Source organism: Pundamilia nyererei, unplaced genomic scaffold (genome assembly GCF_000239375.1).
Source record: "Pundamilia nyererei isolate P.nyererei 1_Seehausen unplaced genomic scaffold, PunNye1.0 scaffold00025, whole genome shotgun sequence".
In the NCBI taxonomy this organism is placed as follows: domain Eukaryota; kingdom Metazoa; phylum Chordata; class Actinopteri; order Cichliformes; family Cichlidae; genus Pundamilia; species Pundamilia nyererei.
In genome coordinates, this window is record NW_005187426.1 from 188,335 (window position 1) to 204,651 (window position 16,317).

A 16,317-nucleotide genomic window follows, 5' to 3' on the forward strand; every position below is an offset into this window, starting at 1 on the left:
TGCCCTGAAGGTGTTAAGGTAAGATATTGTGCTTTGTTTTTTCACTTTTCTAATGATGACATAGAAAAGGTGTTATGTTCTTATATGTCTGACCACAGATATATCTGTCTATCCATTGCACTTATCTGTGTACATCATCGTCCTCCAGAGGTTGCAGTCTTCCAGTATTCTATAGCAGGAAGAGAGATGGTACAGCTGCTGGCCAAACTTTACATCAGTGCAGAGCATCAACTTTATATTTAGGAAATTAGCAAGGAGGATTTGAATGGGTGATGTGCATTTAAGCTTTAGAGCAGCATGAGCTCTTCTTTATAAGTAAAGTACCTATCATTTAATGCAGCTTGAGAATGTGGAAAAAAATGAAATGATACGTTTTGGTTTCATTCAGTAGCAGTACCAGAAATGTGCTGTTTATATTTGCTTTTTCATAATGGAGAGAAGTTACAGACCTTCATAATAAATTTATAACAGATATCAATACTTGGTTAACTCCCTGACGACATTATGTAACTTTCTGACGTATCCAAGGCTTCATGTTTGCATCGATGTGATGAGACCAGGTACTTCTTATCAGTTTGATACATACTGGCTTCCACAAAGTTAAATTCAGTATTTCACAACTTTTACAGTATTTCTTAAGCTACATTTGTAGCTCTTTTATTAGAAAGTAAAATGTACAGATGGTCATTGTACAACCTATGTAAAAAAAGAAAAAAAGAAAAAGGTAACAATAAGGGATTTGTGTTTCTCATTTGTTGGACATTGTGTAATAGCAAATAAAGGCTTTTGAAATCCTGATGTGATAAAGCAGTTACAGAACCTTACCAGCTGCTCAGACTGATAAGAGCTTTGCATAAAACTTTTGATGGGCTTCTTGCTTTAGATACTGACGAGAAGATGTAGTGCAGTCCTAGAAAGTCTGTTTGGTATTCCCATTACAAGGTATTCTACTAAGTGCTGATAATGTCCCCTGTACCCATCACTGGACTACACTGCACATTACCAGATGAGGTTGCATTGAGGCAAGTCTAGTGGCGTTGAACTTTCTGTGTAGGTCCTTTTGGGAAAGCTCTGCATTATCTGATGGCTGCTAATATGAATTGCATTGCAGAATGATAGCTCTTGTAGCTTCCGTTACCGCTTCTGTTACTATAACAGAGACTCCATTCTCCATTATAGCTTGTACCTTTCATTGAGTATCACAAGAATTGCACTGGCTTGCATCAAAATAGGTGGAAGTTCAGTTTCATGTTCACTTCTCCCTGTTCCTCCTTTTGTCCCTCTCCTGCTTTGTCTGTTTTCTTTGTGTGTGTGTGTGTGTGTGTGTGTGTGTGTGTGTGTGTGTGTGTGTGTGTGTGTGTGTGGTGGGGTGGGGTGAGGGTTGCAGTGCAGGACCAAATACCTCTTTAGGATTACTTTGGTCACTAGCAGATTGGAAAACACTGGCTTGTCTGCAAACACTAACCATGTATTGGGCAAGTTGCAGTGAAATTTCAAAATGTGAAAAATGTGCGACACAAACCGGAAACAGAACACACTCTGTCAAAGTAAAAGTTTTGCCTTACTACTGCAACAGTCACATTTGAGTTTAAAGTTCCCATTTGGAATTGTGAAACACTTCTCACAGTTATTTAGTGAGTAGTTGGCATTTTCCATATTAACTAGTTGTATCGCTAATATTATATACTAGCAACCAAAGCAATCAGAAGGAGTTTTTTTTTTTTTTTAGTGCAGCGCAATATACCACTTTGCAACCAATTTTACACTAGTGACAGCCCGCAACCACTCACTGACCAGTCGCAGAAAACACACTTTTCCCTAGGGATGGGTACCAGGGGTGACAGTTAGCAATCAGTGCACAGTGACTACCAGTAACCATTCACAACTGACTGAGAAATAAACATTTTTCCCTCGTGCGTGGCGGTTGCCAGCCGTCCTCTAGGGCTGTGTGAATGGGACCTAACCGTGGTTGTGTCAAGGGCTCTTCAGTGGTGTCTGGTGTCTTGCGTAGATTGCTTTAAATGCCCTTTAAGCACATATGGCTACTCATCGCATGTAGGTGGACAAAGAAACAAACAGAAAAAAGACTGAAACAAAGCAGCCAATAACATCCACTACTTGTATTGTCTCTTACCAGTGGAAAGCCCTTTGCAAAACACGTTAACTTTGGCATCAGCACAGGCTGCTGGTGTTAGAGTTGTTTTTGTTTTCTGTCTGTCTACTCTCCCGCCCGTTTGTTGTCTAACTGAAAGGTATGATGAATGCTGTAGACGAGTGGAGCTCGTGGCTGTTTCTACTCCTCTCGTCTCCCATCCATCAAACCCCTTTCATTTCACTCTCCCACTCCTCTTCTTCTTAGTCACACCTCTCTTCTGCTGTCTTTCTTTCTTTCAGCCCACTAGTCTGCTCCTCATTGCACTCTTTCCTTTTTTTTTTTTTTTTTTTTTTTACCTCATTTCTATTCCTCTCTCACCCAACTGCTGAGTGTCACAGCATAAAGGCCCAAGTCTCCCTTGCAGCGTGTATGTGTGTATAACAGGCTCATGATTAGTTGATGTAAAGCGAAGGATGGCGCGACAGATCTCTTCATTAGTTGTCATCCCTTCATAATCAAGAGATAATATGAGAGATGAGTATCCACCCACACAGGCACGTAAACATGCAACCGTCACACTCATTTATGCTCAGTCAAATCAGCGCGGTCCGACTTTTGCGTGTTACCTACTAGTGGAAATAAAACTGAAGAATGACTCAAGGTCACTTGTGCCTGTATCACTTCCACCGCACCCTGATTGTTTCTCTCTGTCCTCTTTTTCACCTTCACTGACAGATAACTGAAGTGAAAAGAGATTGCAAAATATTAGCTGTTGTTCGATGTCTTATTTATGTGTCTACATGTGTTTTTTTGTCAGCCTTTTGGTGTGAACCAGCCAGGCCCCTATGTCAAGTACACCACAGTGGATTCTAATGGTTACCTGAAAAATGCATCAGGTAAGACCTTTTTTATTTTTTGGGTGGGGTGGGCTGCTCTTTTCCTGATAATTCTAAATAACTCTGTAATGATGTAGAATAGCCAAAATAAGCATTCATTTCTTTGATATGTTACCACCCCAGCTTTAGCACACCAGTAACAATTATACCTAATACCTATTAATAACTTAACCTTCTGACAGTGACGGCTGTCCTTTGTCTGGCTGAACTCCGCAGGTGTGTTTCGGAGGATATTGGAGAAAGTAGAGACTTTGAAGAAGAGGGGCGTATTGATTTTTATTTTCTTGCTTTCTCCTTTTATAAGTGAAAATAGCCTTTAAGCTTTTTAGTCTCAAAGACTAAAAAGGCTGAAATAGAAAGGGCAGCTGAAATAATGGAAAATATAGTGCTTCACAAAGGTGCTATAAAGGAAAAGAAAACAAATGAGTTTGATGTGTCAGATCTGTCTCATCTGACCTGTCGTAATGCAGTTTTAAAGTGTTAGTCCATGTTTACCAGTATTATGACTTAAATATGAAACCTGGAGTTACTGCATTGGGTCTGTCTGTGGGATACAGATTTCTTATATTTTGTGGAAGACTATCGTAGAAAAATACTGTGAAAGCTTGCAAAACACTCGGGGCCCTGTTTCTCCTCTGAAGTGCTTTCCTTGCTGAAGCAACACTCAGAAAGCTGTAGCTTCCTCTGTTTTTTTTTCCTTTTTTGATTCTTTTTTTCCTTTGGATTTAAGTCCAAGTTACTTGTCTTTCTAGAAAGTGCCAGCATCACACGACAGCTGTTTTCTTGTTGCTGTTTATTTTGTCATGCTGCATCACCTGCCACCCTCCTTATAATTCGTGAAGAATACGTTCGTGATCGTATGAGGCCATAGTGACTGTTTGTTATGGATGGAACTGGTTAGGAGAACTGAACTGAAAATATGTCGCCTACTGACAAACAGCTCCACTTCATGTAAGCTCGAAGGACTGTTCCTTGCACATTTCACTCTATTATATAAATTCCTCTTGAAAGTCATGTCCATAATTACTTGGACAGTGACACAGTTTTTGTAATTTTGCCTCTGTCCACCACCCCGTGGATTATAATTCAAGGGGTTTTACAAAATATTCTGTTAACTGTAGTTTGAGCTGTTAATGCTTAACAGCAATTGAACAAATTAAGAAAAATGTAAATATTGGGATGACGTTTACTTGGAAGAAAATCATTTGTAGTCAGTGACTGCCAAATGCTGTTTCAGTAGCTGCTTAAGGTTCTGCTTGTTCGTGGGTCTCTCTCCATTCAGTTTTGTATTTATTAACTGAAAAGCTGCTCTACTGGTTTGAGATCAGGTGACTGGCTTTGTCTTTGAAAAATATCCATTATTTTGGCTTTGTTAGGAGAGCTGAATTAAATTTCTGTTTCCTGTTGAAAAACAGCTCTTCTTGTATGGTCAAAGGACTATTCTTTCCATAGTACAGCTACAGATGCTTTTGCACTATGCTTTGTTTTTGTCAACCGCTGTCCAATGAGTTTTGAACCCGTTCTCACTCCTGAGGCGTAATATACCAACGATTTGTCACGTCCTGTGGCAGGAGGAACGCGAAAGATGACCTTTTGCATTCTTATGCTACACGCCAGGTTATGGATTAAATCCAGTAGAATGACGCTCCAGTGGTAATACACGTTCCAGCCCCAACCATAACCTTATCCCTAACCTTAACCACGACTTTAATGACATTAGATAGTGTTTTCCAAAGCGATTTAAGTGAAATTAACGATTCCTAACGGTTCTCATGTTTCTCAATATAGGGACGTGGTGGGTGCCCGGCACCGCAATATACCAACGATTTGTCACCTAGCGTAAAATGTTACTCTGAGAGTGAGAACGTGTTGCAGTTTTGCAGCAGTTGGTTTAATCAAAGCAGATAGTTTACACTTAAAAACTTGTACTTCTACCAGCACTTACATTATCAATAAACACTAGTGACCCAGTCCACCTGGCAGCCATACAAACCCATGGCATAACACTGCCTTCACCATGTTTGACAAATGATACAATGTGCTTCAATCACGAGCTGTTTCTCTGCTTCTTCATGCTTTTCTCTTCCCATCATTCTTGAACACATTGGTTTGTTCTTCCCACAGTGTTTTCAGTACTGTGCCAGATCTTTCAGATGTTTTCTAGCAAAGTGTAGTCTAGCTTTCTTGTTCTTGAGTGTAAATAGTAGTTTAAAACTTGTTGTTATGCCTGTATTTCCATTAATGAAGGTGTCTCTCGATTATAGACTTTGGCATTGAGTGTCTTGACATTCAAGACCACATCAGACAGTCTTCAGTCACTCACGTTTTACTGTTTCTCTTACAGGTTTATTTTGTTTTTTCAGCCTAATGTTGGCCTCCGTTATGCAAACAAATTACTCTTTAAACAGTTAATGCAATTCTTTTGAATTAAAGCTGAATGTCTGCACTTCAATCGTATCTTGATTGTTTGATGTAAAATCCATTGTGTTGTTGCAAAGAGGAAAAAAAATTACAAAAATTCTGTCCTTATCCAAATCTTACATACCTTAGGGTGGGTGGTATTTTATTAATGTCAGTTGAAAACCTTTGACTCCAGCCGTTTTGATTATATTGCTAAAGCTAGTAGGATCACTGGGTCATGTTATATTTAGCAGCCCATGAGGTAACGAACTCTACGCTACTCTACTGCTCAAGACTAATAAGGGTAGAAGTGAGGAAAAAGAGAGTGATGCATAGAAAGATAAGGGGAGACACTGAGGACAGCAATGCTGTGCTGTATTAGCTACAGTTAACATAGTTGATGTTACATTGTGGGAAGGACAGAGAAGTGGAAGAGGACACGACGCACTGACAGCCTGGGGTCAGGGATATATATAGTCTGTGTGGATTCCTCTGTGCAACATAATTCAATTTTGTCAGGTTTCATTGTTTCATTTGTCTGTTGGCACAGTTGGAGAATATACATATTTAAAGAAAGAGCGGTCATTTCACAGTCTCACATCATCATTATTTCACCACTATTAGACAGCTATAAGCTCCTGTCTATGAAACTGTGCTCAAACGAATCTTCTAATAGCTGCAGAGTTTTTAGTTTGGTGCTCTCTGTCCCAGCCCCAAAACACAGAGTGGACAAAAAATCACATGAACTCTGCTGTATTTGGCTGTTTCGTTCCCTCTCCACACATCCCACTGCTTTAAAATATGCAGTTAAATGGGCGTAGAGAGCAACAGTGAAGAGGGAGCAGTGTGGGGGAGAGAGGAGCACCACCTGCTCTCATACCCACTGCAGAGAAGATACAGAGAAGAGCGTGATACAGACTCCCACTTAATGTGGATGCACACTAAGCTTAGATTGTGCAAAGGTTTTAGAAGTGTATATGTGGTTACGTTTTTATATTATGTTTAGCAAACAGCATTAAAACACACTGTGCAACTGCTTAACATGAGTATGACCAAGAATACAGACAGCAGGAAAATGGTGAAACTGATGCCATAAAGCAATGTGGCTTTTACTTACTGCTTCTGATTCTTTAAAGGTCTTTCTCAGCTGTGAAGTGTGGTGACTCTTAAACATTACATTTATCTCTGCTCCAATTGAAAATCTTTGAGTATTAATATAAAGCCCCAAGGTTTTGATCCCTAAGGTTTTAAATGTGGTCCGGGTCAAGGATCTATGTTCTTCCCACCAAACCTAGAAATCCAGCATGCCTTTTTTCTTTTTCTTTTTCTTCATAAACCTCAGCTTGCATTTAGGTACTTTGTCGTGTTCCACGTAATGTGAAAACCGTGTTGTGAAGTGACTAGTTGTAGTAATGAACCAAAGGGAGAATTATCAAAGAGCTTCATAGCCTAAGCTCACTGCAACAACTGTCCTGTTTTGATTTCTTCACACCACTTTCAGTAAGTCATTTTCAGCTGCAGCAGGCAGCTGAGGCAAACCCACTTGAGTTCTTTTCAGCATAAATCACTAGACACAAACAGTTAGAGACTAGATGGACATAGTGCAACATTTAGCAATCAAAGAGCCAGATATCTTCCTCAGGAATTGTTTGTGACAAAAACAAATGTTTTGTAACTCCTAGAGGTCTGAAGAAGACTATCACGTGTTTACCGCTTCGAATTTAAGATTAAGCTATTTTTAAATACTGTTGAGTTTTTATAGATTCTTATTCTAGTGCAAGGGATGATGCATACAGTAAGTGTACCATAGTTGATCATAATTCATGCTACAGATATGGTAATAAACCCAAACTCTTTCATGGCTAATGTGGAACTGGGGAAGGAAATCAAAGCAATTTTCGTCAGATAAATGTGAAAATGCTTCTCAGCACTTATACAAAGAGAAATGCATCAGTGAGTGCTAATACCATGTAACTGTGAATCTCCTGTGACCCCCACCCCTCAGGGAGTTTTGCTGCAAGTCATCTGTATTTCTTGTTTTTTAAAGCCAAAAATTCTAAATAAGACACATACAGAACAGAATAAAATAATCATAATGAATAGCTCCTTGCTTTCATGTTGGTCCATGTGGTCCTTCTAGTTCGTAAGAACATGGTGACATTTTGTTCACTCAGCCAGTACATCTTTGTCAGTAAGAAGTCTCTGGATCCCCAGACAGTGCTCCTGGTTTGGGATGTTCATAAAACAGACTCCCATGTATTTAGAATATCCTGGCAGTATTATAGCCTGTCCATCATAACTCCAGCTTATTCTTTCAGTGTGTGTTAGCTTGGAGTGTACAGAGAGAGAGGAGGAGGAGAGCACAAGTAGCCAAAGGCTTTGCCGGCACAACTCCCCAGACCCCTCATTTAACAGCAGCAAAGTGCTGCCAGGGAGCAGGCGTGTGTGCATGTGTGAGTGAGTGTGTGTGTGTGTGTGTGTGTGTGTGTGTGTGTGGTGATTTAAAGTGTATTTATTCTGTAGCTTGTAGCTCGGGGAACAGCCAGCGAGGCTGCCAGAGATGAGCAATGATGGGGTGCACACAAACACACACACATACACACACCCACGATGTCTGGGGCTCTCCACCGGGGCCCAACGATCTTCACTTACCCTTCACCCTCCTGAAAGGGAAAGAGAGCAGAGAGGAAAGGAGAGATTATAAAATGCTAAGAGATGGAGAAAGGACTGAGGAGGCTCAATAGGGGATTGAAATTCCAGTAGAAAATAGGAAAAAGGAATAAAAGGACAGAAAGAGGGGAAGCAGTTACTTATAAGAAAGAAATACTAAGATCTAATCAGAAAAGGAGGCCGTTTGGATGAAGATGGGAGAGGAATAAAAGCAGGGATGGTAGATGTATATGGCAAGTTCAATCAAGCACATGGGACTGCTTTGTGTGATATGAAAATGGCACAGAAGGAAATAATTATTTTTGGACTTTTCATAGTATTTTGCATCACAGAGCATTGTTTTGCAAGTAGCTTTGAATGGACCACATCAGTAGATGTGATTTTCAAACTGTTAATTTCTTCCACGACAGAGGTCTAAATCATCAGTTTTAACACAATGAAGAAAGATGTCATGTGGATTTGTTCTTGTAAATTACAGAAATAGTTCCTCTTTCCAATAACAATAAACTGACTGAATCTGGAAAAGCAGTTTTTAAGTGCAGTTATTGAAATTGCACTTATTTTTCCAAAGATATTTCAGGGTGTCAGGTTGATTCATTTAATGTGAACATTTTCAAAAATGTAATCATACAGTTTTTTTTCTTTATCGATTATTTAATGGTTTCACTGGATTAATTGGTCCAGCCCACTTGAAATCAAACTGGGCTATACTGTATGTGAACTGTGACTTAAAATGAGTTTAACTTCCCTGTACCACAGCTGAGGGGAACATCGTATATACTCAAAAACGATATAATGATCATATCACCCTCTAATCTGATTAGATTGCACTGCAGTATAATAAGTATGTGTTCATGTATTTATCTTTTATACATTCTGCAGTGTGTGCATACTGTATTTCTATATGTGTTCTGTCTGGGTAGCAGCATGTGCATGCGTGCATACCCTAACATCTGTCTCATTGTGACCTTGTATGTATATCGTACCAGACAGCGGTGCGCCATGCCCCTTACTAAGCAGGTTGGATAGATGAGCATGGGCTGTGATTCTGACAACACCACACCTCATTATCAACTAACTCCTGCTGAGACACAGAGGGAGTGAGGGGGTGGAGATGAATAGTTGAAGTTATTCATTAACAACCTTTTTAATCCTTTTTCTCCTCCACTCTGGACACTGCATTGTGTTCCTCTCAGGGTCCCAACTTTAGACAATCAGGGGACAGAGTTTGAATATAATGTGCCTCTATTAGCATGATCAAAACTGCAGTGTCAGGAAAAACATGCTTAGAACACATTTTTATTGTGAGCTCCAGTAAATTTGTTGTCTTTACATGCAAGCTGGGGTCAGTTCACCTGCTCCTGGTGCTGCTGCTCTGAGTTTTACTGCTTTTTTTGTGGATTTCATTGACTGCAACAACAGAAGCAGACTGATCAGTTTAAACTTATGTCTGGAACTCTTGATGTGACCTAACAGTGAGCATGAACACCACAGCCTGCTCTGCACCAGTGCAGCATAGTGCACCATTGTCAACTTCTGTCAACAGTACAGTAGACTAACCAATTTAGTCTTCAATGAACTATACTAAACTGTGTAGTATTTTCATACAATCTTAAACAATTTCAAATTACTATGCTTGAATTGTTTTATGAAAAATCTTCGGCACAACACCATGTATAGATCCTATAAATGATTAAAAAAATCTAGCATAATTTGGAACCGTACCCAAGCTTTAAATTGATAGTTGACTGAATTTCATTGAGCAGTCCTTACCTTTACTTCGGCATCTCTTATGAATCTATCGAAAATGAACATTTTTTTCTCCCTAAGAAAGTACAGCCCATCTGCCTTTATCTCACAGATGTAGGGTGGCTGTGGTTTAGGTGGTAGAGCAGATCAGCTACTGATCGGAAGGTTGGTGGTTGGATCTTAGGCTTCCCCAGTCTGCATGTCAAGTGTCCTTGGGCAAGGTACTAACCCCAAATTGCCCTCCGATGCATTCATCGGAGTGTGACTGTGTGTGAATGTAGATTAGTTTGCACTTGTGAATGAGGCATGTTGTATACAGCGCTTTGAGTTCTCCGGGAGAAAAACGCTATATAAGAATGGTAAATGGTAAATGGCCTGTATTTGTATAGCGCTTTTACTAGTCCCCCCTAGGGACCCCAAAGCGCTCCCAGTCATCCACCCATTCACACACTGGTGGAGGCAGCTACAGTTGTAGCCACAGCTGCCCTGGGGCAGACTGACAGAAGCGAGACTGCCATATCACGCTATCGGCCCTTCTGGCCAACACCAGTAGGCGGTAGGTGAAGTGTCGAACCGGCAACCTTCCGATTACAAGGCGAACGCCCAACTCTTGAGCCACGATCAATCCATTTACCATTTACCATCCATGTACTGTGATCCAAACTGCAAAGTTTGTGTCTGGTGATTTGTTAAGCTGTTTAAAATATTTTAAGTTACCTGCCAATTCTAAAAACCACTTTGCTCGTCTTCTGTAGCACTAGCCAGAGCCCTCAGCTAGATGCTGAGGTTCCACAACAACAACGTTATTGACAACTTCAGCATGAATGCATCCCAACAATGAGAAGAGGGAAAAAAATCTGTGGGTGCGGGTGTAAATGGGCCTTGGGATAACATCATTTACTTAATACTGATCTCCACGCCATTAGCTGCAAGCAATTCCAGGCTGCAACACACAAAACAAACTATTCTTTTTTTGTGTTTGTTTTTGGTTTATTTTACCACTCTTATACTTCAAAATTGAATTTGGTATGTACTGTGTGTTTTCGGTAAACGGGCGCATCAGCTGCTTCGATGGTAGTAAACCACTCTGCAAGTATAATTTCTTTTGTGTCTTCTGTGGTCAAGCAAATTTATTAGTTTATAATTTAAATTAAGGGTTTAATGGCCTTAGTATCACAACAGCAATCAGGAGTCCGCACTTTCTCTGGGACGTGGTGGAGGACGGTTATTTTTTAAACAGCTTGTCAATGTCTTGAAAGCCACCTGTGAATTTCTCAGCTGAGATACAGTGAGATAAAACAGTGCTTATACTCTAATCCAAATTATCTTGGGAGCTTGAAAGATTTTTCTTAGTTTGGGAAATAAACTAAGAAAATACCATCACTCTCATAAATAAATTTGATGGAAAACTAGCTATAGTCCATGCCCATAACTCTTCATTACATTAGGTTGTTTCTGCCAGACATATTTTGGCCTTTAGTCTCACCAAGCTGGAAATTGAAGTAGAAAGAATAATGTTATTATGCTAACAGGGAATAAGGAAAGCTCAAGAGTTCTTCACATTGTCCAGACAGTGCAGTTGTGTCTATAGTGTCAAAGACTATTTCCTTTATGTTCACCACGGACAAAGAAAGAAAGGGACATTTGAGAGCAAAGTAACAGGAAAGGCAAAGAAAGTGTAAGGAAGGAGTGTTCATAGGGAGAAGAATCGTAGCACGCCCGCATCAATGTGGAGCTCTCGATAGACTGTCCAATTAGATTAATGAGTCCACGGGATTAGCAATTACACACACACACACACTTTCATACTTAACCTTTTAAAAAAAAAACACATGTTCACCTGCAGCAATTCATCCAAAAACATATTGATCTTAACCTTTTAAATGTTTGTTAAAAATAAAATCCAAAGAAATTAAGAAGAGACCTCAGAGAGAAAATTATGTGAGTGCTGACCTGTCCACTTGGAACCAGTTATGTTGCTTTTTGCTGCATCACTCTGATTCCTCAAGCAGAATCCTAAAAGCCAGCCCATTTCACTTGACGTCATACTGATCTATGGGCAAGTGTACCCCTGTTCTCAGAGACCTCGTCAGGTCAATAGTGAGCGCAAACCTTTTCTCCGAAAATTTATTGCATGGTATATTGAGGATAGTCTTTAAACACACAGTGAGAATTCATAATACTGGGAGAAAGATAGGGGAGTAGGTGGATGGGAGAAATGAAAAGGGTTAAAAAGGGAGAAAATGAGAGGGTGCAGAGGACAGAGCCGCAGAGAGAAAAGGATAGGAGTGAAAATGAGGGTGGAACAAAAGACAAAGATAAGAGATGCAAGTGGCGAGAGATCAGAACCGAAGATGAGAGAGGGAGAGAGGAGAAGGAAATATTGGTGTGAAAAGAAGAGAGGTAGCCCAACACCGAGATATGGTGAATTACTATTGATCAGGCTTAGCATATTTTTTCTCGTCTATGTTTTTCACTCCTTCACCTATCTCCCTTTGCCTCTTTCCTCTTCTCACCCATTAATCTCTCTTTTCTGCAGCTAGTCTATTGGTACCATGTATTGTCAAGACTGTTTAACTTATAATATGCTTCTATTGCCTACCTGTCTGTTGTCCTGTGTGTTGCTAAACATCCTTTGGTTTCCGTGAAGCAAGTGCTCATACAGTATGCATCGAAATGGATCATGAACTTTTTCACAGAGAGTAAAACTAATCTCAGGAAGCTACAGTGTGTCCTTCAGTGTTTTTGTTCTGAGATTTTCTCAGTTTGTTGGCTGAAGAAAGTAACTTACCTAAAGCAATGATATGGTTCAAGCAATATGACTGTAATGATTGTAAACGTGTCCTCATTGGATCAAAAATGTAACTTCCTGCTGAGGTAAATGCCTGTACAGTTAATAAAACCATCATATTCTTTGTGTTTAGTGGGAGTTAATAATTATTAGTAGACTAAACTGAGATGGGTGGGAACATGATAAACATTTTACCTGCCATACTAGCCTTATCATTTATAACAAAGCTCCACTTAGGTACTCCATCATAGAGGCTCTGGTGTCAGTTGTTTTTGCCAATATCATGTGTCAGCAAAGATTTGTGCAGTGGTACAGAAAATTGCAAAGACTTATGTTTTCTGTCATAATAGAAAAGGCAGTGGCTAAATATAAATGGATTTGGAAATGATCAGCTTAAGAACTTATCCATGGAGACAAGTGCACATTTAATTCAATTCAGATTTGTTATTAAGAGTCCACTGTGTCTTGCATCATCAGCAATAATATCTGTAAACAGACCTACAGCGCTGCACCAAGCAGCATGCGTGTGAACTGCTGGCAGAATATTATTCTGCAAACAGAGCAGTATTTTAATCTGTTGTAGTGTAAGTAACCTGGTACAGGAAGAATTTCATATTATAGACATGTATTTCATGCTGTAGGAAATGTTCTTAATTTGAAGAAATCACCTCTGTTATCCAAACTATACACTGTTGTTAGGTCAAATGTAAAAGTCTGTATCTCATTTCTTCTCTGTGTGCCAAGAACTTAAAATCCCTCAACCCCAAAACACAACTGTTTTTCGGACTCTGCCTACAGCCCTGTGATATCCCAAATGGTGCATTTCTAGAAGAAGTTAGAAGTTGAGGTTTTGGCTGCTGTCTTCAAATCAAGGGTGTCCAGTGCAATAGGGCTGTTCAATATAACGATATATATCGGATGACGATATAAAAACGTCTATCGTTTCGCAAAATAAACTGTTTACGGCAATATTTTTTCATCGTTTTGATGGTCACTGTAGTGGCTATATTCATTTCTTAAAGTTCTCCCTTTCTGGACAAGCGCCTGTTTTTATGCGGTGTGGTTAGCAACAACGACGTTAACAGCATCGCGTGTCCGCTTGTTTATGTTCCACATAAACCTTTCACAATAAAGCTCAAGATCCTGTTGAGACTTTTCAAAATAAACTGAATAACGTGAAAGAGCAGATTATTTACGGATGAGAATTAAAAAAGAGCTGCCAAGTGCTAAAAAATAAACCTTCGACTCAAACGTTAGAACAGGCTTTTCCCCGCAGCACGCCGTGTAATAAATACTCACAAAGAAAACGGCGGCCGTTACAACTTATGTCTAAAAATGTATCGTTTCATGCATCGGTTAAAACACTCGACTCCAGCTACATGACACCCAGCTGGAAACACTTCCCTCAAGACGAGCTGCCCGAGATTCACAGAATTTACAGAAAATGTTACATTTTTGTGATTTATATCATTATCCGGATGATAGAATTTGGTCATATCGCACAGCGCTACAGTGCAATGTGAGAAATGTTGACATTGATCTAAGTCGAGACTTATTCACAACTGCGTGGTTTATTTCTCTATTCTAATGATTTCAAAATCAGATCTCACTGGATCATTTTCATAATATCAGAAAAAGCAAGCCACTATGCAAGCAGTTAAATTGTTTTTCTTAAGTGTGCAGTTGAGGGGGATTGCTGTAATTTGAACACACCTGCCAATCATCTGCATTGATTATAACAAAACTCCATTTAAGTATCTAATGTTGACATGTACTGTAACTTAATGACAACGTTAAACTTTTTCCCCACATGATGGAAGTTTGTCAATCCTAAGAAGCAGACCTGTATTTTTAAATGCACTCAGCACTGGCTGACAAAACTTTTTGCCAACTCTCAGGTTTCTCCTCCTTCTGCCAGTCTTGAAGTGCACATTTATCATTCCAGACAAAGCACACTGACTACTCACTTGTTTTGCTGGGTAGTACTATTGACTTAATTCATCTTGGTCTGGTTTCCAAAGTTTCTCATAACAAGAGAATTGATGAATGCTTCCATTTTGAGAGAATGTATAATAATGAGGTCATCCATCCAAGAACATTATTCATAACTGTATGCTCTTTTGGTTCATCAGTAAAACTCCCAACTCTTAAATGTTTTCAGGCTTCTTAACTTAAAAAAATTGAGTTTATTTTTGATTCAGGCTGAATATTTTTCCTCTCATTTGAATCACATTTTCTTCAGGTGTTTTGTAGCTTTATTTCATTTCTTTCTACAGCTGACATGGCTGGGAAAACTGAAGTGAATACATAAAATTTAAGAAATTTTACATGTCGTGGAGCTACACTGTATTTTTTTAGTAAAGGCGAGCAAGCAAGAGTGATGCACACTGTCTTTAGGTCTGTTGCTTCACACATGCAACCATGCTTCCATTTCATTCATCATCTGGATGCAGATGTCAACATGTTTTACTGCTGTATCATTTGAGAGAGAGCGCAAATCTAGATGGTGATAAAGACAGAACAACTATAGAGCCCATTGCTTTTTTTTCAGTGTCTCACCACACACACATACACACGTGTGGTAAAACACAAATCAATGTTCAGATCTTGACACCATTGTAGGGCTCTGAAGGGGGCTCTTCAGGCCAGGTGTAGTGTGTGTGTGCGTGTGTGCGTGTGTGTGCGTGCATGCGTGCGTGCATATGCGCTTCTGTCCCTTATGGCTCCACCCTACATCTCGGCAATTTGCTCCTTTTATCGCCATCAGGGGACCAAATGGTTTCTATAGCGACGGGCACCAGGAAGTTCTCAAAAAAATGTTTCGTTTTTGAAACCCCAGGGAGTGAGAGAGAGTGTGTGTGTAAGTGTGTCGGCACTGCAAGCCAATTATGTTTATGACCGTATTTCTTTCCTGTATGAATTTACTGGGATCATGATATTGGTGCATTTTTCATTTTCCCGTGGAAGGATTTGCAGATGGTGTGCTGTTGCTTTTAACAGTTGTGTTTTACACGTCTGATGTTCAGATTCCTTATTTATTCTTGATTTTTTTTTTTTACATCACTTATTGCCATCTTGTGCCCGTACACAAATTTGACTCTGTTTCAGACTGATAGACATGACATTGTTATTCTGCATGTGCCTGGCCAGAGGTGGTAGAGCCCAGAGACAGGATGTGTCATAAGATCTCGGCAGATGGACACACACAAACGTGTTGAAGCTCCCTCAGAGGCATCCATGTCCTCTCTCTGTCCGACTTTCTCTCTCATCTTTGTCTCACTCTTCTTTTCTTTTTTTTTTGCTTTTTTTTTTTTTTTTGCTTTCTCATGCCCACGAGGAGTTAAAATGTGTCAGCTTAAATATCATGGGGGCGGGCTTGTATCCCAAAAGCCTTATCAAGGTCCTAGCTTGCATTCTGTTGTGAGGAAAACAAGGTATGATAGTGTGAGAGTAGGGCTGCTCAATTAATCGAATTTTAATCACGATTACGATCTGGGCTTTCAACGATCATTAAAAATGACTGAGCCGATTATTAGCCCCTTCCTCATTTATCCGCGACACCTTAAAGGCCGGTCTGTGAAAATATTATCGGGCATAAACCGTCCGTGGCGCAAAAAAGAGTGGAGACCGCTGATTAAGAGGACCCGAGGGAAGCTCGGAAAGCTAAGCAGAAGTTATTTGGAGAGGAGAGTGACTGCCGTTGGTTGAAAAGAGAG

The 16,317-nt window shown here is 39.9% G+C and overlaps 1 protein-coding gene across 1 annotated transcript in view; it reads left to right on the forward strand.

The window, feature by feature from the left end:
* Positions 1-16,317, forward strand: part of itfg1 (integrin alpha FG-GAP repeat containing 1) — a 149,941-nt gene that overhangs the window by 109,103 nt on the left and 24,521 nt on the right. The window contains exon 15 of the mRNA XM_005727521.1: positions 2,913-2,991. Coding sequence (XP_005727578.1) covers positions 2,913-2,991 — 79 coding nt within the window. The remainder of the gene's footprint in view (positions 1-2,912; positions 2,992-16,317) is intronic.